This window comes from Hyaena hyaena, unplaced genomic scaffold, assembly GCF_003009895.1.
Source record: "Hyaena hyaena isolate Hyena2069 unplaced genomic scaffold, ASM300989v1 scaffold_35, whole genome shotgun sequence".
In the NCBI taxonomy this organism is placed as follows: Eukaryota; Metazoa; Chordata; class Mammalia; order Carnivora; family Hyaenidae; genus Hyaena; species Hyaena hyaena.
The window spans coordinates 2,213,200-2,234,307 of NW_024080667.1; the positions used below are offsets into that span (position 1 = coordinate 2,213,200).

Below are 21,108 nucleotides of genomic sequence, written 5' to 3' on the forward strand. Positions count from 1 at the left end.
GCCCCAGCTAAGCATTTTACATGCATCACCTCATCAATAATTCTGGCCAATAAACTTATGTGTGAGGTCATCAGCATCCCCATTTTGCAAGTGAAGAAACGGAGGCTTGCAGAGGCCAAGAATTTTGCCCAAAGGCACATATGTAGTAAGTATAAGAATGAGTAAGGGCCCAGGTATGTCTACTTCTAACCAGCACCCTATACTGCAAGGGCCCTGCGGGAGACAGTCTGTCCCATTGTCACAGCTAGAGGTGGATGAGTATTGCAGGCATCTATAGGTGAGGCCATCTATAAGCACCCCAAAGTGCACAGGACAGCTCGCGACAAAGATTTACGCAGCCCTGAATGTCAATAACATCAAGGTTCAGAAGGGGCGCCTGGGTGGCTCAATGGGTTATGCGTCCGACGTCAGCTCAGGGCACAATCTTGAGGTCTGTGAGTTCAAGCCCCGCATCGGGCTCTGTGCTGACAGCTAGGAGCCTGGAGTCTGCTTTGGATTCTGTGTCTCCCTCTCTCTCGCCCCCTCACCAACCCCCACCCCCACCCCCCGCTCACACTCTCTCTCAAAAATAAATGAACAAGAAAGCCCATCAAAGTTGAGAAGCCATGCTCTACTAGAAAAAGACAGAGAAACTATCTTCTGACCTAAACTCTCAACTCTTGTAGGTCACCATGTTCACATCCCCTACTCCAGCCAGATACCCAACAAACCATCAGGTTCTCCTGTCTTCAATCAACAGCACGCCAACCGCACGTCACACTGGCATTCTCCCCACCCTGACTGCTGGTTCCTCTCTAGCCCACCAAGGCGGATCACTCATCCATCCAAGCAGGTTTACCGGGCACCGGCAATGTGCCAGGAAATGAGCTCCCCAGTGGGATGACCAGGAGAAACAAGCCCCCGTCCCTGCCTGCATGATGCCGACGCGCTAACCAGGAGACGCACAGAGAAACCTAGGCTTATAACGTGAGGTAGGGATGCACTTAGAGATCAGCACAGGATGCTAAGAAATCCGCAGAGGAGGAGCCCCACACTCCGCTGGGCTGGGGGAGCGGGCAGGGCCTGGAGAAAGCTTCCCAGGAGCACTTGCACTTATGGGAATTAAACAGGCAGAGGCAATCCTTCCCTTCCCAAAGGACCCCTAGCCAGACCAGAGTATGGTCTCTGAGAATCCACAGATGGACCCCTTTAAAGAGAGAGCATGGTAGAACTCCCAGAGCAGTCGCTGACCCCCCCTGCACACCCGGGAGAATTCCTGCCTTGAGCAAGGACACAACCCGGCTTCCCCACAGGGAATTCTCAAAAACAATTCTGTGACGTAGGTACTGTTATCCCGATTTGACAGATGAGGAAACTAGGGCGCAGCAGTGACGCGACTGGGCCTCAGGACACAGCCACTAAACAGAGAGGTAGGGATTCACACCCAACACCAGAGTCCCTACCGCCTCTACCTGAGGGGACCTTCACAAATGTCAATCCAAACACATTATTCACCCTGGAGCTCCCCTGTCTCCACAGAGCCTTTCACGTCACTCATCCTTCCCCCTGGGTGCCTCACCCTTGGGGAGAGGCTCCTGTGGTGTTGCTTGTGTTGTACGCTGATGGCCCACAGGTCGACGAGCTCCTTGCTCCCAGGATCCAGTCTTCCCCCGCTGGCACCTGGCACGGCGTCTGACCCACTGGGCACAGGGGGAGCCGGACGCATTAACAGGCCCGGGTTCCCTGCGCCCGGGCAACGTCAACCTACCTGAAGCCAGAGCAGTCCACCTTGGGGAGAGAGAGGCGTGGGGAGCACGCCCAGCCTTCCCTCACCAACGCGGGGGACATCCCCTCAGGCTGGGCCCAAGCCCCAGAGTCAGCAATCCAGTCACATGGGGACCAAGCAGGGTCCTTCAGCCAGCTTTCCCTCCAGCTTTGGGACAGTCATGATTCGTTCCTTGGCTGTACACCAGATGTTCGTGTTCAGGGACACGTCGTACAAGAGTGTGTCTCTTTAAACATTAGAACCTTAAAAGGAATGAACAGGTGCTCGCCGCTCTGGCCTTCCCGTTCTGCCAGATGGAGTGCATACGACAATGGTAGGGGCTGCAGCAGCCAGCTCGGGCCACGAGACAGAGATCTGGGTTCAAGCAAGAAGAGCCACACGATCGCCAGAACCCCGTTTCCGGATGCTTCACAGAACAGGACACCCTACAAGCTCTGGGCTGCCTACCCCGAGATTATTAAGAGGAGAGGAGTAAACTTGGACTTTGTTTCGGCCACTGTATTTTGGGATTGCTTTGCCAGAGCACGTTAGGTTGCACTTGATTAAAACAAGGTGTGAGCATCTGCCCAGTGATTAACCTAGTCCGCTCGTCATTATTAGTAAACCAGGATAGTGATGGCAAGAGTCTCCGAGCCACACTCAGATATGGTCCTCACTGTAGCGTTTGAAAGAAAAAGTTACCTTGAAAGGGTGATTTGAATCACGCTGAGCCTAGAGAAGCTGACCTTCTGGTTTGTCTCGTGCTTGAGCATTATATACATACCTCAGATTTCCAAGGAGCCCAGGCTACTCTTTTCCGACAGTTTGCGTAAACTCCAGCTTCGCTCTCCTCCTCCAGCTCATCACCTGAATCAAAGACACCCAAGCAGAAAATCAGATGAGGGGGTGCCTGAGTGGCTCAGTTGGTTGAGCGTCCGACTTCAGCTCAGGTCATGATCTCACGGCTTGTGGGTTAGAGCCCCATGTTGGGCTCTGTGCTGACAGCTTGCTCAGAGCCTGGAGCCTCTTCTGGATTCTGTATCTCCTTCTCTCTCTGCCCCTCCCCCGCTCACGCTCTGTATTACTCTGTCTCTCAAAAATAAATAAATGTAAAAAAAATCAGACGAGGACCTGCAAGGCACCTGCTCCCTAAAAGCTGCCCTTTCTCGTTCACCCATGAAACACAGGCAAATTCAGAGCCCTGAGCACAGAGCCCAACACAAAGTCAGTGCTCAGCATACAAGCTCGTTTGGATCATTACCGGCCTGCTGCGTGCTGGACACCGTGCCAGACACGGGGGACACAGAGATGAGTAAACCCGCTCCCAGCCCTCACGCTCAGGAACCCCTTCTTCCCAGAGAGATGTTCCACAAATAAGCAAAAGCAACAAGGCTGTGCCCGAGTTACCGCACTGCTATGGCATGAGCAGTCCTCCGGGGTGTCTCAGACACTCCTGCTTCCCATTCCACGCCCTTGCCCTAGGAGAGCACACCCCCTTCCACAGCCTTAGTGGTTGATGGATGACGACTTCTAGCTCGCCACCATACACTTGAATGTTTCACAGGCACCCACTTTCAACATGTTCAAAATTAAACGTGTCTTCCCTTCTCACAGCTGCTCCCCACCCTGTTCCCTATCCACCACCTGCCAGTCATAAATATGAGGTCAATCCTCACACCTCTCTGCCCCTAACTTCCTCATCTATGTAGCCACCAAAACCTCTCTCCCCACCCTCTGCCTCTAACCCAACTCAAGACCAGCCTCATTTCTCACCTGGATTCTTCTAGCAGTCTCTTAATGGGTCTCCAGGCCTGCTCCCTTTAATGCCTCCTCCACACAGCCAGGTGATCTTTCTAATCCACAAATCTGATTCTTAAATGGCTTTCCATTAACCTAAAACTTAAAAGTCCTTAACTAGGTTTACAAGGCCCCATAGGACCAGACCCCAGCCTGCTTCTGGAGTCCTACCTCTTATCTTGGTCTCTAGGCAGAGAACTTAATTCAGTTATTCCACTAGCTCCTAAGCTTTCTCACAAACTCCCATCTTCAACCAAGAATACTCCCCCCCCCCTTTTTTTTTTTTTTTTTTTTTTTTTTTTTTTTTGGCTTCTGGGGACCAGAAGCGTCCCTGGATTCGCCTAGACCGAGTGAAGTGCCTCTACTCTGTTTTCCGAGCAAGGAGAACTTTTTGGCTTTTCTTNCCCCCCCCCCCCCTTTTTTTTTTTTTTTTTGTCTCTGTTAGGTCTCGGCTTCTGGGGACCAGAAGCGTCCCTGGATTCGCCTAGACCGAGTGAAGTGCCTCTACTCTGTTTTCCGAGCAAGGAGAACTTTTTGGCTTTTCTTCCTTCACGGCAGTAGGGAATCGCCTATTTATCTCTAAGGCTCCCACATGAGTCTCCGCTCTAAATGAATAATCACAGCAACGAACACATACAGCATTTACTTTGTGCTAGGAAGTGCTCTCAGCACCTTACACCTGTTACCTTTATCTTTAAAACAACCTTAGGAGGCAGGTTTTGTTACCGTCTCTGCTTTATGGGGAACCCCGGGGCACACAGCGAGAACCTAATGTGCTCCAGGACACAGCTGGCAAGCACGGAGTCCGGATTCAAACCCCAGCTGCCTGGCTCCGCAGTTCACAATTTCAACCACTACACCAGGATCAAGTCTGTCTGGTTCACTTGCTCTAGCCTCACAGGCTCTCAGGTGCCGAGCCGCCGTGGGTGGAAGGAAGGAATGAATGAAACAGCCCTATACATGGGCAGTGTCGACCTCCCTCTCTGCCAGCACCTCCGGGGGCGCCAAGCCCGTGCCCTCCTGCCCCCGACCCGCCGACGCGAGCTGCCCCGACACCCTGCCACGCTGCGGCCGCAGAAGGACCACCCGCCACGGTGAGCGGGGTCAAGGGACGGTGACAGCCCGGCGGCGGGGGCGGAGATGCTCCCAACTGGGGTGTCACCCAAGCCGGGAGGCGACTCGCGCTCCCTCGCAGGAAATGACGGTCCGCTCGCCCCTCAGCGCTCGCTCACCTGGCGGCGCCCCCCGCCGGGCTGCCCCGCACCGTCCCTTGCCCCGTGGGGTCCCCCCCAGTCCCGGTTCCCTTCCCATTCCACTTCCCTCCCCTCCCCCACACAACCGTCCCCAGTGTCCCGCTGAGCCCCATCCTTCACCGCCTCCGCCTGGCGCCCGGGACTCCCCGGGCCCCGGGCGTTTGCTGGCCCTCACCTGCCATGTCCCAGACCCCACCGTAGAGGGAGGTGCATCACGGCCGCGAGAAGGCCGGGGACGGCACTTCAGAGCAGACAAAGGGCGCCGCCATGTCAGAGTCGGGCGGAACCGACCTCGCTGGCTTCCCGGCTGCAACTTCCGGCGCATGCGCAGCGCCCGCGCCGGCCGAGGCCCGCGGACAGGCGCATGCGCCTCGCCATCCAGAAGTTCTGTATCACAGTACTTGTGCACTTCGAATTGTCCTCATTGTAACCCCTCCTTGGTTTTCTATTCCAAACATAACAGTAACAGCTTCTCCGCGTTCAGTGCTTACTGTGTGCCAGGCACTATTAGACGCCTTACGTGCATGATCTCATTAAATCTTCTCACCAACGGTAGGGGTAGTCTGTTTCTCCTTTTGAAGAAGAAAAAACGGAGGCCCAGGAAAGGTGAACGAATTGCCTGCCCGTTGTCACGTATCTTACAAGTGGTGGAGCAGAGATGTGAACCAGTTGTGGCCCCAAAGCTGCAGATCCCCATTTATGTTTTTCTACCTTCTGAGCCAGTCATTGCCCCTTTCTCTATTTAGGACAGATCCAGGATTAGCCTGGGTGTGAATGAGGGTGCTGGAAACAAACCAAAAAAAGTGCAGACTTGAACAGTCCTTCTCTGGCCTCTTTCCAACTTTTCAGCACCTCTAGCCCATGGACTTTACTTCCTCACAGTTCGGGGGCTTTCTCCTTTCTTCACTCCTGATCCTGCTTATTTCCCATGAATTTTAACAACATACTTGTCACCGCCCTGAACTCCTTTGCTCCCTCGTCTTTTTGTCACATGGATTTTGATGAAGTTTTGAGGTGATGGTAGGGTGGTCCGAAGACAACAGCCAAGAAAGAATTCTTGAAGACGTCTCTGGTGCAAAAAGGTGATTTTGTTAAAGCGTGGGGGCAGGATCCGTGGGCAGGCCGAGCTGCACTGGGGTCCTGACTGGTAACTCATATACCCTCAGGTTGGAAGGGGGTCAGGGATAGAGTAAGTCCGTGAGATATTTTTGGAAGCAAGTTTTCCAGGACCTTGAGGGGCTAGCTGTTGCTAGGGAAACACCATTTATTACCATTTAATAAAACCTCAGTCATGAGACCCTTCAGATTATATCGGGGGGGCCATAAGCCTGGAGTAGGATATTTTGCCAACATATATCTTGGGGCAGTTGAGATAAAGGAAGTAGACTTACAGGATCCTGGAGGTTGCGATGTTAAGCTAAGATTCTCCTTTGCCCCTAGCAAAGTGTCATCATCAAGGCAGCTGAACTCCTAGAGGGAGGTCACTCTGCCTGTTTCAAGGACTTGTCAATGGGCTATGGGCAGTAAGAGAATTTAATTTTTCATTTGCCTTAGTTTCCCACATCACCATGGCAAGCACTTAAATGCCTTTCCTTTGTTTTTGGGTAGCCAGGAGGGTACAAGAAATATCACACGTATTCCACCAGGTAGGGGGTGGGGAGGGAGGAGGGTGTGCTGTTAGCCTATATTTTGCCCTCGGCTTGCCCCGTGCTCCCTCATCAGATTTGGTAAACTTTCCAACCCTCAGTAAATCCTACTGCTCCTTCTCTCTTTGCTTGCACCCACAGCCAAGCACACCTGGAGAAAGTACCCAAAGGGACAGACTATCCCCTACAAATTCACAATGGCTAGGGCACCTGAGTGCCTCAGTCAGTTGAGCGTCCGACTTTGGCTCAGGTCATGATTCACGGTTCGTGGGTTCAAGCCCCGCATCGGGCTCTGTGCTGACAGCTAGCTCAGAGCCTGGAGCCTGCTTCAGACACTGTCTCCCTCTCTCTCAGACCCTCCCCTGCTCACTTTGTCTCTCTCTCTCTCTGTCTCTCTCAGAAATAAATAAAAACATTTAAAAAAAAAATTCACGATGGCTAGCCTGAAAAGGAACCTCAGTAAACATGGGTCAGCCAAGTCACCACTCCTCCCTCCACAATAACTTGGGAAACTAAAAAACTCAGTAGCAGTTGACTTCGCCCTTTCTCTAACAGGAAAATCATAGCAAATCTGATAGGACCCCTCTTGTGCTCCCAATACGAAGGACACAAATCTACCTCTGTGTCCATCTGTGTTGGATGTAGTCCATCCACTCCTTCCAGAATCTAAAAAGTTCAAATAGGGGCGCCTGGGTGGCTTAGTCGGTTAAGTGTCCGACTTTCGCTCAGGTCATGATCTCGCGGTTCGGGGGTTCGAGCCCTGCGTCGGGCTCTGTGCTGACTGCCAGCTAGGAGCCTGGAGCCTGTTTCAGTCTGTGACTCCCTCTCTCTCTGACCCTCCCCTGCTCACGCTGTCTCTCTCTCTCTCTCTCTCCTAGAAATAAATAAAAATATTAAAAAAAATAAAATTAAAAAAAATAATAAAAAGTTCAAATACCATTTCCCAGACTCAGCTGCAGTTAGAATTCCAGATACAGATGGGTTCTGCCAGTTGGTAAGATTGGATGGAAGGTGGAAGTGAGGCAGTAGCCATTGTCCTACCCGATGTTAGCCCGTTGCTGCTGACAGGCAAGGTCACACAGATGTGAGGGTTTGTAGCAGTGCATGGTGGCCAGTCTCCTGCTTTACTAGTGTTCAGAAGCGTCTGTAACATGGTGACAGCCAAACTCAGCATTCCAGTGCCTGGGAACCAGCTTCTAGTCCCAAATCTAGATCCATGGATTCCTGCTGGTGGTCTGTTGAATGCCATAATCTCAGTGGTGGCTTCTTGATTCCTCATCTTCCTGATTGTGGCAGAAGTAATAGCCTACGATTGGTGAGTTCCATGGTATTCTGAGAGCCATTGCTAGGGAACCATTCATTCAGCCCCTTCAATAATGTTACAAACACTCAGTTTTGGGGGTGCCTGGGTGGCTCAGTCAGCTCAGGTCATGATCTCACGGTTTGTGAGTTTGAGCCCCACATCAGGCTCTGTGCTGATAGCTCAGAGCCTGGAGTCTGCTTCAAGATTCTGTGTCTCCCCTTCTCCCTGTCCGTCCCCACCCATGGTCTGTCTCTCTCTGTCTCTCAAAAAAATGAATAAAAACGTTAAAAATTTTTTAAAAACCAAACACTTAATTTTCTGTATTAAATCCCTTTTCGGTTAAGAGAAGACTGGAGACAACATGAGGGATCCTTGTAGTGACGGAAACGTTGTGTGCCTTGACTGTATCAATGTGAATATCCTGGTCGTGATAGTGTTCTATGGTTTTGCAAGATGTTAGCATGGGGGAAACTGGGTAAAGAAGGGTGGTGGAGGAATTGCTCTGTATTGGTCCTTGTGATTGCATGTGAGCCTACGTTTGTTGGTTGTTTTTTTTTTTTCAAAATAAAAAGTTTAAAGAGAAACCCCAGCAATGTTACTATTTCTACAGGAAACCGACCCCCAAGGGGTCAGGTCATTAGATTTGAAGGTGATGCAGAGCTCCCTATTTTGTGCGGAGGCAGGGGAATAGATACATAAGTTATCAATTATCACAATAAGTATTGTTGCCTGGGGGAAAGTGCCTGATAAAGACAGGCTTTGATAGAGGGAGTGGTTGCTGTAAGTGACCATTATCGGGAAAATGAAGACAATGAGGACTGGTGGGTAGGCTGGCTATTTATAATTTCACTGAAGACTTTAAAAATATATTTAGGGTTTAATATATATATATATATATATATATATATATATATATATATTTTAGGGTTTAAATTCTCATCTCAAGACAGGACCAGAGAAGCAAGAGCCATCCCTGACTACTCTAAAAATTGAATATCGGGGTGCCTGGGTGGCTTAGTCGGTTAAGCGTCCGACTTTCGCTTAGGTCATGATCTCGCGGTTCGTGGGTTCGATCCCGCGTCGGGCTCTGTGCTGACTGCCAGCTTAGGGCCTGGAGCCTGTTTCAGAGTCTGTGACTCCCTCTCTCTCTGACCCTCCCCTGTTCACACTGTCTCTCTCTCTCTCTCTCTCTCTCCTAGAAATAAATAAAACATTAAAAAATTTTTTAAAAAATTGAATCTCATCTCTTGTAGCTACATGGTTTCTGCAGCCCCAAATTAGAGCTGATCCTGTGGGTTGCTGAACTGTAATATAATTGCAATATAAGTTGTGTTCACAGCCTGGCCAGGTGCATTGAATGGGAACAAGTAGCACTTGGGAATCAAAACAGGGGTGTTTGGGTGGATACAGATGACTAAATTCCCTTACTTTCCAAATCCAAAATTCAATGACTCTTTTACAAAGACATGCGGCCCCTTCCTCCCATTGAATGAAACTAACCCTGCTTTCCCTGGGAAGCACGTACTGACCTTATCTGAGGAAGTTATTTTACAAAGAGATGCTTATTCCTCTCCGAGATCACCATCCTTTATTTGTCTTCAGATCTGAATCCAGTACAGAGTGCCTCAGGGAACAAGCACATGGTCTGCCCAGAGAGGTGATGAAAGAAAGAGAGAGAGAGAGAGAGAAAGGAAGGAAGAAACAAACAAAGAAACAAAGAAAGAAACAAAGAAAAAGAAGGAAGGAAGAAAGGAAGAAGAAGAGCAAACCTTAGCTAATAAATGAGCTGAACCCTAGAGAGGGTACGTGTAACTTAGACATGCTAAGTCAGGGAGGAAGGAACATAACATTAGATTTGGCCGAATTTATAAATATAAGTGCACATGGCAGACTTGTGAGTTTTACTGTCCCAGCTCTATCAGCTGAGAATGGGTCTAACAGCACAGTTGGTTGATTGATTGATATCTAGACCCAACCGCCGTCTTTATTAAGTGAAGTTGAATTGCCAGAAACTCCTTAGAATAATATCCAAGGAGGAATCTAAACATTTGGGCTAGAGCGCTGAGAGCAGGAGCTAAGTATGCATGTGTTGATGGAATGAGTGAAGGATTATGACTTGCCTGGTTTCTCATTAAGGACTATTGCTGCTGTCTATTACTAAGGGACTCCCTCGGCCCCGGGGCTACCCCCTCCGCTGTCTCCTCCCTTTAGCTATCAGAGGGACACACAGGGCTCTTCACCATCTCTGGAATCTCCAACCAAAGCCCCATCCACCCCCTACACTAATGTCCTCTCAAAGCTCAATAATTATTTACATGTGGGCCATTGCCCAATGAGGAGAACCTGGTGGTTGAGCAGCTTGTGGGGCTGTAAACTTGAAGGGTTGCAGATAAACTGCCAAATATCTACTTATACAATTTAGTTTATTAGTTTGATTATACACAGGTTGTAGATCATGAATTATACAACAGTATCTTAATTTATAAATGCAATGATGTTTTTTTTCTTTGTTAATTTGTCATGAAACAGTTTTCTTGGGGTGCCTGGGTGGCTCTGTCAGTTAAGCATCCGAGTTTGACTCAGGTCATGATCTCAAGGTCTGTGGGTGGGTTCGAGCCCCACATCGGGCTCTGTGCTGACAGCTCAGAGCCTGGAGCCTGCTTCGGATTCTGTGTGTGTGTCTCTCTCTCTGCCCTCCTCCACTTGCGCTCTGTATCTTTCTCTTTCTCTCAAAAATAAACATTAAAAATTAAAAAAAAAAGAAACAGTTTTCTTAATTCTTCAGAGGCATCCTTGGCATACATCCTTGACACACACATTTTAATTCATCTCCATTTTGAAAATGTGACAAAGTACTAGATAAAATAGGGGTACCTGGCTGACTCAGTTGGTCGAGCATGCAACTCTAATCTCAGAGTCATGAGTCTGAGGCCCTCGTTGGGTTTACAGCTTACTTTGAAAAGAAAAGAAAAGAGAGGCACCTGGGTAGTTCAGTTGGTTGAGTGTCTGAGTTCAGCTCAGGTCATGATCTCACAGTTCATGAGTTCGAACCCTGTGTTGGGCTCTGTGTTGACAGTTCAGAGCCCAGAGTCTGCTTTGGATTCTAGGTCTCCATCTTTCTGTGCCCCTCCCCCTCTCACACTCTGTCTCTCTCTCCAAAAATAAATAAACACTTAAAATTTTTTAAAAAGAGGGGGGCCTGGGTGGCTCAGTCGGTTAAGCGTCTGACTTCAGCTCAGGTCATGATCTCACAGTTCGTGGGTTTGAGCCCCGTGTCGAGCTCTGTGCTGACTGCCAGCTCAGAGCCTGGAGCCTGTTTCAGATTCTGTGTCTCCCTCTTTCTGCCCCTCCCCTGCTCATGCTGTCTCTCTCTCAGAAATAAATTTTTTAAAAAAATAATAAATTTTTAAAAAAAATTTTTAAAGAAAAGAAAAATAATAAATACCAGATAAAATAATAAAATGAAATAATAAATCTAGATAAAAATAATATTTTCTTTATGCCCATCATCCAGATTCAATAGTTGTTATGCTACAGGTACTTAATATATCCTTCTTTTCCTTTTTCTTTCTTTTTTTAATCTCTGAAGTGTAAAAAAGCAAACCCCAGGGGTGCCTGGGTGGCTTAGTCAATTAAGTGTTCGATTCTTGATTTCAGCTCATGTAATGATCTCATGGTTTGTGAGTTTGAGCCCCATGATGGGCTCCACACTGTCTCGGAGCCTGCTTGGGATTGTCTCTCCCTCTCTCTGTGCATCTCTTCCTCTCTCAAAATAAATAAACTTTAAAAAAAGATAAAGCAAACCCCAGATATGTTATTCCATCCTTATATAATTTAGTGTGCAATTCTTTTTTTTATGCTTTTTTAAATTTTTTTTAATGTTTTATTTATTTCTAGGAGAGAGAGAGAGAGAGAGAGAGACAGTGTGAGCAGGGGAGGGTCAGAGAGAGAGGGAGTCACAGACTCTGAAACAGGCTCCAGGCTCTGAGCTGGCAGTCAGCACAGAGCCCGACGCGGGGCCCGAACCCACGAACCGCGAGATCATGACCTAAGCGAAAGTTGGACGCTTAACCGACTAAGCCACCCAGGCGCCCCTAATGCTTATTTATTTTTGAGAGAGAGAGGGACAGAGCACATGCAGGAGAGGGGCAGAGAGAGAAGGAGACACAGAATTCAAAGCAGGCTCCAGGCTCTGAGCTGTCAGCACAGAGCCCGACCTGGGGCTGGAACCCACGAACCGTGAGATCATGACCTGAGCTGAAGTCGGACGCTTAACCTACTGAGCCACCCAGGCGCCCCCCCCCCCCCGCCTTTTTTTTTGGATTCCTTCTTTGGAAAGTTCCCCATCAACCTCCCATGTAACAGTTTCTTCATTTGAGTCTATGATTTCATTCAAGGTCGTAAAATGATGCATTTCTGATGCTATCATTCTTTTCCACATTTATTAGCTGGAACTTTTTAAAAGTTATTTATTTATTTAACTTCTACCCACCCCCCCAAGGTGGGGCTTGAAGAACCCAAGATCAAGAGTCACGTAGTCTTCCTACTGACTCACCCAGGCGCCCCGGTTGGAATTCTTGTGTAAACAAGAACTTTCCCTCACCAACTAGAGCCAAAGTTACCTGGAAATAAATTCATTCAGAGAAGTAGGATAGAGCTCGTTTCCTTTAAAACAAAAGCAAAAACGGGGCGCCTGGGTGGCTTAGTCGGTTAAGCGCCCGACTTTCACTTAGGTCATGATCTCGCGGTTCGTGGGTTCGAGCCCCGCGTCGGGCTCTGTGCTGACTGCCAGCTCGGAGCCTGGAACTTGCTTCGGATTCTGTGTCTCCCTCTCTTTCTGACCCTCCCCTGCTCACGCTGTCTCTCTCTCTCCTAGAAATAAATAAAACATTTAAAAAAAAAAAAAGCAAAAACAACTCTATTGAGATATAATTCACATGCCATATAATTCACCTTTTGCAAATGTATATTTCAGTGGTTTTTAGTATATTCACGGAGTTGTGCAAACATCACTACTCTCTAATTTCAGCACACTTTCATCACCCCAAAAAGAAAACCTTACACCCATTAGCAATCACTCCCCCCACCCCAGCTCCCTGGCAATCACTAGTCTACTTTGTGCTGATGGCTTTGCCCATTTAGAACATTCCATATAAATGGAATCACACAACATGTAGCTTCTTTCAAGTAGTCTTCAAGCTTCACCCCTGCTGTGGTGTGTATTATTACTTCACTCTTTTTTCTCCTCAAATAATAATGCGTTGGGGCACCTGGGTGGCTCCATCAGTTAACTGAGTTGGTTTCAGCTCAGGTCATGATCTCCTGGTTCATGGGTTTGAGCCCCTCATCAGGGCTCATTGGAATGTTCTCTCCCCCTCTCTCTGCTCCCCCCTCTCCTGCCCTCTCTCAAAATAAATAAACTTTAAAATATTATTATTTAAAATAATAATATTGTGTTGTATGAATATACCACATGTGGTATATCAATTTATCAGTGGATGGACATTTGCGTTGTTTCTGCCTTTGCTATTTTATATATATATATAAAATATATATATAATTCCTATATATATTATATATATAATTATATATATAAAATATATTATATATAATATATATTATATAATATAATAATTTCTATATATATAATTCCTACCTTTATATATAATATATATATTCCTTCCTATATATAATCCTTCCTATATATTATATATATATATTCCTACCTTTGCTGTTATAAATAATACTACTCTAAACATTTGCATACAAGTTTTTGTGTGGACATATGCTTTCACACCACCAAACAGTTTTCTAAAATGACTACACCAGGGGCACCTAGGTGGCTCAGTCGGTTAAGCATGTGACTTCAGGTTAGGTCATGATCTCTCTGTTAATGAGTTCAAGCCCTGCACCGCTCTGTGCTGACAGCTTGGAGTCTGGAGCCTGCTTGGGATACTGTCTCCCTCTCTCTCTGCCCCTCCCCCACTCACACTGTGTGTACGTGTGTGTGTCTCTCTCTCAAAAATAAACAATAAAAAAATTTTTTTAAATGACTGCACCATCGAACAACCCCCTCCCCCAGTAATCTAGGAGGGTTCCAATTTCTCCACATCCTAACTAACAGCTGTTATTGTCTGTCGTTTGTATGTTTAATTTCCTCTTTTACTTTTTTAAGATTTTACTTTTAAGTAATCTCTCTGCCCAACATGGGGCTCAAAGTCATAACTTTGAGATCAATAGTTGCAGACTCCCCCAACCAAACCACCAAGCTGCCCCCAATGTCCTTTTTTTAAAAAAAATGTTTATTTATTTTTGAGAGAGAGAGAGAGCGCGAGAACGAGTGGGGGAGGGGCAGAGAGAGACACACACAGAATCCCAGAGCCTGGAGCCTGAGCTGTCAGCACAGAGCCCAACATGGGGCTCGAACTCGTGGACCGTGAGATCATGACCTGAGCCAAAGTCTGACGTTCAGCAGACTGAGCCACCCAAGTGCCCCTCCAACATCCTTTTAATTTTCAACTTTCAGAGTGAGAAGTCCTTCTGTTTACTTCCACTAGCATACAACGTGAGTTCTCCTCATTCACTTTTTTAAAATAATTTTTAAGTTCCAGAATAATCTTGGGGGCGCCTGGGTGGCTCAGTCAGTTGAGCATCTGACTTCAGTTCAGGTCATGATCTCATGGTTCGTGGACTGGAACCCTGTGTCAGGCTCTGGGCTGACAGCTAGCTCAGAGCCTGGAGCCTCTTTCAGATTCTTTGTCTCCCTCTCTCTCTGCCCCTCTCCAGCTCGTGCTCTGTCTCTCTCTATCTCAAAAATAAACTATAAAAAAAATTTTTTTTAATTCCAGAATAATCTTAGATTTATTGAAGTTGCAAAGATAGTACAGAGTCCTTTTACACTCCACCCTCAATTTCCTCTATTGTTAATGTCTTAGGTGAACATGGCACTTTTGTCAAAACTAAGAAAGCAACATTGGTCCAGTACTGGTCGCTAACCTCCAGGCTTCATTTGGATTTCATAGGTTTATCTGCTAACGTCCTTTCTTGGTTCTGAGGTCTATCCAAGATCCCAGAATGCATTTCATCATGGCGTCTTCTTATCCCCCTTTCTTCTGTGATGGTTTCGCAGCCTTGTTTTTCATGATCTTGACCATTTGAGAAGCACCAGGCAGGCGTTTTGCAGAACGTCCCTCGGTTTGGATTTTCCCTCCATTTTCCTCACGATTAGACTGGGATTATGGTTTTTGGCAGAAGGAGACCACAGATGAGAAGCGCCTTTCTCATCACAGGATCCCAGGAGTGCAGGGGGCCTACCCGAGTGCAGTCACTTCTAAGTCATCTAACATAAGCAACAATATCTAGGTAGAGTTTCTTTTCTTTGATTTTTGCACAATATAGCAGTTTTCTATCGCCGCTGTAACAAAATACCACAACCTAGTGGCTTAAAGCAACACGAGTTATTATCAGTTGGTCAGAAGCCCTACATGGGTTTCACTGTGTTGAAATTAAGTTCCTCCATGCGGGTTCGAGGGGGAAAATCCCTGTCCTTGTCTTCTCCAGCTTACAGCAGCTGCCCGAATTCCTTGGCTCCTGGCCCCTTAAACCGCGTACAAACCCAGCAATGACAGTTCAGCCTCACATGCTGCCTCTGGCCTTTTCCCATCAACATATCTCTTTCTAACCCAGCCAGGAAATGTTCTCCAATTTTAAGAACGAGTGTGATTAAATTGTGCCCACTTGGATAATTCTGGATAATCTCCCCTTTTCAAAGCCCATCCCTGTGATATTGTGATTTATAAGAAATATATTTCTGGAGGGACCTGGGTGGCTCAAGGTGGTTAAGTGTCAGACTTCGCCTCAGGTCATGATCTCATGAGTTTGAGCCCCACACCGGGCTCCACAATGACGGTGCCAAGTCAGCTTGGGACTCTCTCCCCCCCTCTCTCTCTCTGCCCATCCCCCTCCCCTCAAAATAAATAAATAAGCGTCAAATATAGATAAGTATAATACAATACAACACAAATATTATATAAATAAATAAATATATATATATTTCTGATCTTTGTTCTGGTTCCTGGCCTTTGGAATTGCCCAACAGTTGAGGGCCAGAAAGGTGTCTTTTGTTATGTTAACAAGGCCACTTTTAGAATGCGCCTAGGTCACTTAAGGAGTTGCCTGGTTGCCAGGGCAACCAACAAAGTGATTAGAGTTGGAACTTCCAGCCCCACCCAGTCACCTCAGGAAGGGGTGAGGGGCTAGAGATTGAGTTCAGTCACTAATGGCCAATGATTTAGTCAATCACGCCTGTGTAACGATGCTCCAAAACAAACAAACAAACAAAAAACACCCAAAAGGACAGGGTTCAGGGAGCTTTGGGGCTGGGTGAACACATGGAGGAGATTCTTGAAGAGTGGAGATTCCGGGAAGAGCGTTGCCCTCAGAGACTATTAGTAACTCCACCCCATTCTCCATCCCTTGCCTGTGCATCTCCTCCATCTGGCTGCCCCTGAGTTGTATCCTTTTATAATAAACTGATAATCTAGTAGATAAATTGTTTCTCTGACTCCTGTGCTCTGCTCTAGCAAATAAATCCAACCCAAGGAGGGGGTTGTGGGAAACTCTGATCTATAAATCAGAAGCACAGATGACAACGTCGAATTGCAATTGGCATGACCGGTGGGGAGACGGGAAGTCATGTGGGACTGAGCCCTTAACCTGTGGGATCTGATGCTGTCTCCCAGCAAGGTAGTGTCAGAATTGAGTCAATTGCTTGGTGGTGTGGGGGGAAAAACCCACATACATCAGAACTGATGGTAGAAGTGGATTACCCTTAATCACAAATGCAAAGTCCTTTTTGCTGTGCCAGCAAACACAGTTGCAGGTTCCAGGGACTGGGGTATCCATATCTTTGGGACCATTATTCTTATACCATAGAGTTCCTTGTGATGTATAGAAGTGATATTGTTTCCATTTAATGTAGCAATACTGATTTTCTTTTTAATGTAGATTTCCAATAAATGAGCAAACAAACAGAAACAGGCTCATAAATACAGAGAACAAACTGGTAGCTGTCAGAGGGGTGGGCGTGAGACAATAGGCAAAATAGGTGAAGGGAATTAAGACTTACAAACTCCCATTTATAAAATAGGGGCATCTGGCTGGCTCGGTTGGCAGAGCATGCAACTCTTTTTTTTTTTTTTTAATGTTTTATTTATTTCTAGGAGAGAGAGAGAGAGAGAGAGAGACAGCGTGAGCAGGGGAAGGTCAGAGAGAGAGGGAGTCACAGACTCTGAAACAGGCTCCAGGCCCTGAGCTGGCAGTCAGCACAGAGCCCGACGCGGGGCTCAAACCCATGAACCGTGAGATCATGACCTAAGCGAAAGTCGGACGCTTAACCAACTAAGCCACCCAGGCGCCCCAAATATGCAACTCTTGATCTCAGGATTGTGCATTTGAGCCCCATGTTGGGTGTAGAGATTACTTAAAAAATCAATTTTTAAAAAAGGTTTTATTTATTTAAGTAATCTCTACACCGAACATGGGGCTTGAATTTACGACCCTGAGATCAAGAGTCACACACTCTTCAGACTGAGCCAGCCAGGCACCTCTAAAAAAAAAATCTTTAATTAAAAAAAAAGAAAGGAAGTACAAAAAAGGATGAAAAGTACAGCATAGGGAATGTAGTTGATAATATTGAAATAGTTTTGTATGGTGACAGACGGACAGAGGGTAAGTACACTTACCGTGGCGAGCATTCCTCATATGTGTAAACGTCAAATCACTATGTCATAAGCTGAAACTAATATAATACTCTATGTCGAGGCACCTGGGGGGCTCAGTCAGTTAAGCGTCCAACTTAGACTCAGGTCATGATCTCACGGTTCATGGGTTTGAGCCCCGAGTGGGGCTCTGTGCTGACTGCCAGCTCAGGGCCTGGAGCCTGTTTCAGAGTCTGTGACTCCCTCTCTCTCTGACCTTCCCCTGCTCACGCTGTCTCTCTCTCTCTCTCTCTCTCTCCTAGAAATAAATAAAACATTAAANTCAAAAACAAACATTAAATATATATATATATATATATATATATATATATATATATAGTATGTCAACTATACTTCCCTTGAAAGTATATGTATACATATTTCAGTAAAAACAGTTGGTTTAACGGATGTTGTAGACCGAATGCGTCCTAATCCCTGGTGTGATGGTATTAGGAGGTGGAGCCTTTGGGAGGTGATTAGATCTAAGGAGGAAGCCCTCAGGATAGGATTAGTGTCCTGATAAAAGAGACCCCAGAGAATACTTCTGCCTTGTCCGCACTTGAAGCTTGAAGACATCGCGGGAGCGGGAGCGACAGCCATCTACGAACTGGTAAGTGAGTTCTCATCAAACACGGAATCTACAGACATCTTGATTTGGGCTTCCCAGCCTCCAAGATCGGAAGAAATACATGTTTCTTGTTTAACTCCCAACAGGCTAAGACAAAGGACGTGTAGGAAGTGGCTGGGGTTGAAAGAAATAAGTATCTGTTTGGTGGAAGAAGGCCTGCCTCCCAGCGACCCTACAGCAGGTCTGTTGACATAAGCCTGTGGCTCAAAGCGATCCCCCAGCTGCCCCAGGCCAGTTCCTGTAGCTCCTGGTGGAATTCACTTGGCAGATCCGGATCCGGTAAATATAAAAGGTCTGATCCTTGGGTGGGGAGCCTCATCCTGGAAGAAGCTGCTGAGAGTGCTCCTCCAGCCTGAGCTGTCCAAGGCTTTGTGGAAAGCAGCGATGAACCCTTCAGGAGACCCCAGCGCCCCAAAAGCCAGCCCCAAGGTCAGGGGCCTTGAGACAGGCGGGGAGACCAGTTCAGGTAAGAGGTGGCAGAGGGGCGTCAGCACTTTCCCAAGACCAGCCAAAGGGGGCTGGAGAGGGCAGAGACCCTTCCTGGAGCCGCCAGGATTCTCAAGCCACGGGTGGGCTTCTTTTATTCCCTGTATTAACAAATCTACCAGAATATAAGCTTCTTTCTGAGCCTGTGTTGTGATGAAAAGCACGTAGTTAAGAGAATGGATTTATTTGCTGTTTGGGTTACTCAAAAGTTAATTGTTTAAGAGTACAGGCTTTGTGGGGGCACCTGGGTGGCTCAGTAGGTGGAGCATACGGTTTGGGCTCAGGTCATGATCTCGCAGTTCGTGGGTTCGAGCCCTGCATGAGGCTCTGCTGACAGCTAGCTCAGAGCCTGGAGCCTGCTGCGGATTCTGTGTCTCCCTCTCTCTCTCTCTGACCCTCCCCGGCTCACGCTATCTCTATCTCTCTCTCAAAAATAAATAAAACATTAAAAAAAGAGTACAGGCTTTGGGGAGGGCGCCTGGGTGGCTCAGGCGGTTAAGCGTCCGACTTCAACTCAGGTCATGATCTTGTAGTTTATGAGTTCAAGCCATGCTGTCAGGCTCTGTGCTGACAGCTCAGAGCCTGGAGCCTGCTTCAGATTCTGTGTCTCCTCTCTCTGCCCCTCCCCTGCTCTCTCTCTGTTTTACTTCTGAGGGAGAGAGAGACAACATGAGTGGAGGAGGGACAGAAAGGGAGACAGAATCCGAAGCAGGCTCCAGGCTCTGAGATGTCAGCACAGAGCCGGACATGGGGCTCGAACTCACAAGCCGCAAGGGATCGTGACCCCAGCCGATCGCTTAACCAACTGAGCCACCCAGATGCCCCCCTCCCACAATAATGTTTTTTTAATGCAGAGCCTCATCCCTCCCACCCCTCCTCCAGTGCACCAGAGTCTGCATGTTAACGAGCCACCCGTGCAGCTCCTGTGCAGTCTGGGAGCTCTGATGTAATGGACTCTGCTCCAGAAAGCAGATGGCTGGTAGGGGGAAGCCAGGATTTAATCTCAGGTCTCCCTGAGGCTGGACCCACGCTTTTAGACTCCACTCTCCTTCCTGTCTTCCTGTGTCAACCAACCCTTTAAGGGAAGGGTAGTTAAACCCCTTAAGGGCGGGCACCAGCCTGGAAACCACACTTCACTGCTAACAGACCTTTGGTCTTTTCCCTCCTTCTAGGTGGGAAGCCGGGCTGCCATCAGAAGGCCATCCCCCCTGCTCACCTAACTTTCGTCATCGACTGTGCTCGTGGCAGACAGATCTCCCTGATGGCACCCCCAGTGCTGCCCCGAGCCCCCAGTTCTAACCCAGGAACTGTCACCCCACCAATGAAGACGTATATCTTGTTCTGTGGAGAAAACCGGCCGCACCCGACTCAGAAGGCCCCCCTGGGTAGGGGACACCTTGCCCAGGCCACGGGGACTGTGCCACCCTGTGAAGGGACCGGGGCCTCAGCTTCCTCTCCAGTCAATCCACTGGGCCCCCAGGAGGCTCCCGAAGCCAAGGGGAGCCCCTTGAAGTCTGTGCCCTCAAGGTCTTCAGCTTGGGGAACTGTTATAGGCTCGCTCAAAGCCCTCTCCTCCTGTGTCTGTGGGCAGGCGGATTAACCAGAAGAGCCCGGCCATGGGGTTGTTGGCACACCAGGCTCGAGGGCTCGGGGACTGCAATTCCCAGAACCCAACGCCTCTTCCCAGCCAAGCAGAAGTCTCTTGTGCCTGAGCCAAGGAAGGGCCTCGATCGCTAAAAGACATCTGAAACAGCCACCGAGGATGCTAGGTGGTACACTCAAGGGTATTCCGCCTTCCTCCTTTCTCTCTTTGTGAGCCTTTGAGCAGAAGCAGGATCAAGGCACCTCCACCTGGAAAGAGACCAGTTCATTCATACGGCAAATTCTAATGCAGCACCTTCCGCTTCAGGCTCTGCAAAGTGCCAGGGAAGTGCTGGCTTTCTTGGAGTTCTTGCTTGGGCGGTGGGCGGGGGTGAGGGAAAGAGCTAAATATGTAACCAAATAAAGATGAATTTGAATAGCGATGAACTGAGTGCTGTGTAGGAAGGGAAGTGGGGTGCTGGGATGGGAAGTAATTGGGGCAAAGAGCTTTTCTGATACGGTGGGTGGCAAAGCCCTCTAACAAAGTGTGATCTAAAAGATGAGAAGGTGGGGCACCCGGGTGGCTCAGTCTTAAGTGCCCGACTTTGGCTCAGGTCATGATCTCGCGGTCCGATAGTTGGAGCCCCACGTCCAGCTCTGTGCTGACAGCTCGGAGCCTGGAGCCTGCTTGGGATTCTGTGTCTCCCTCTCTCTGCCCCTCCCCCACTCACACTGTCTCTCTCTCTCTCTCTCTCTCTCTCTCTCAAAAAGATGAGCCAGCACTGTGAAAATCCATGCTTCCGGCGCCACCTGGCTGACTTCTGACCCCAGGGCTGGTCAGTGGGGGGTGGGGCGGGGGGGGATGGATGGGTGCGACAGATGGGGGGAAACTTCCAGGAAATCCGAACTGGG

The 21,108-nt window shown here is 48.1% G+C and overlaps 2 protein-coding genes across 6 annotated transcripts in view; one reads left to right on the plus strand and one right to left on the minus strand.

Annotated features, from left to right (window-relative positions):
- Window positions 1-5,084, minus strand: part of ZBTB17 (zinc finger and BTB domain containing 17) — a 33,118-nt gene extending 28,034 nt beyond the window's left edge. For 3 of the 4 annotated variants that reach the window (XM_039228993.1, XM_039228992.1, XM_039228991.1), the window contains exons 1-2: window positions 4,970-5,084; window positions 2,529-2,611 (exon numbers count right to left, since the gene is read on the minus strand). In XM_039228993.1, the coding sequence (XP_039084924.1) occupies window positions 2,529-2,611; window positions 4,970-4,976 (90 nt within the window). In that variant the 5' untranslated portion in view covers window positions 4,977-5,084. Of the gene's footprint in view, window positions 1-2,528; window positions 2,614-4,969 lie in introns of those variants that run through there. The other variant, XM_039228994.1, reaches the window with a different exon arrangement.
- A 12,942-nt stretch (window positions 5,085-18,026) lies between these two features.
- Window positions 18,027-20,639, plus strand: LOC120229806 (steroid receptor associated and regulated protein). Of its 2 annotated transcripts, XM_039229044.1 has the most exons (4): window positions 18,027-18,111; window positions 18,216-18,595; window positions 19,788-20,000; window positions 20,207-20,639. In XM_039229044.1, exons 2-4 carry the CDS (start codon window positions 18,514-18,516, stop codon window positions 20,350-20,352), a joined length of 441 nt encoding a protein of 146 aa, XP_039084975.1. In that variant the 5' UTR covers window positions 18,027-18,111; window positions 18,216-18,513; the 3' UTR covers window positions 20,353-20,639. The 2 variants fall into 2 exon arrangements, with proteins under 2 accessions (XP_039084975.1, XP_039084974.1); XM_039229043.1 differs by having other exon boundaries at window positions 19,788-20,639.
- The last annotated feature ends 469 nt before the right edge of the window (window positions 20,640-21,108 follow it).

Excerpts from the sequence above, each read along its gene's own strand:
- LOC120229806 (XM_039229043.1), top strand. The coding sequence starts at position 18,514 with ATGAACCCTTCAGGAGACCCCAGCGCCCCAAAAGCCAGCCCCAAGGTC. Across the intron at positions 18,596-19,787 it reads AGGCGGGGAGACCAGTTCAG|GTGGGAAGCCGGGCTGCCAT; the intron begins GTAAGAGGTGGC and ends CCCTCCTTCTAG.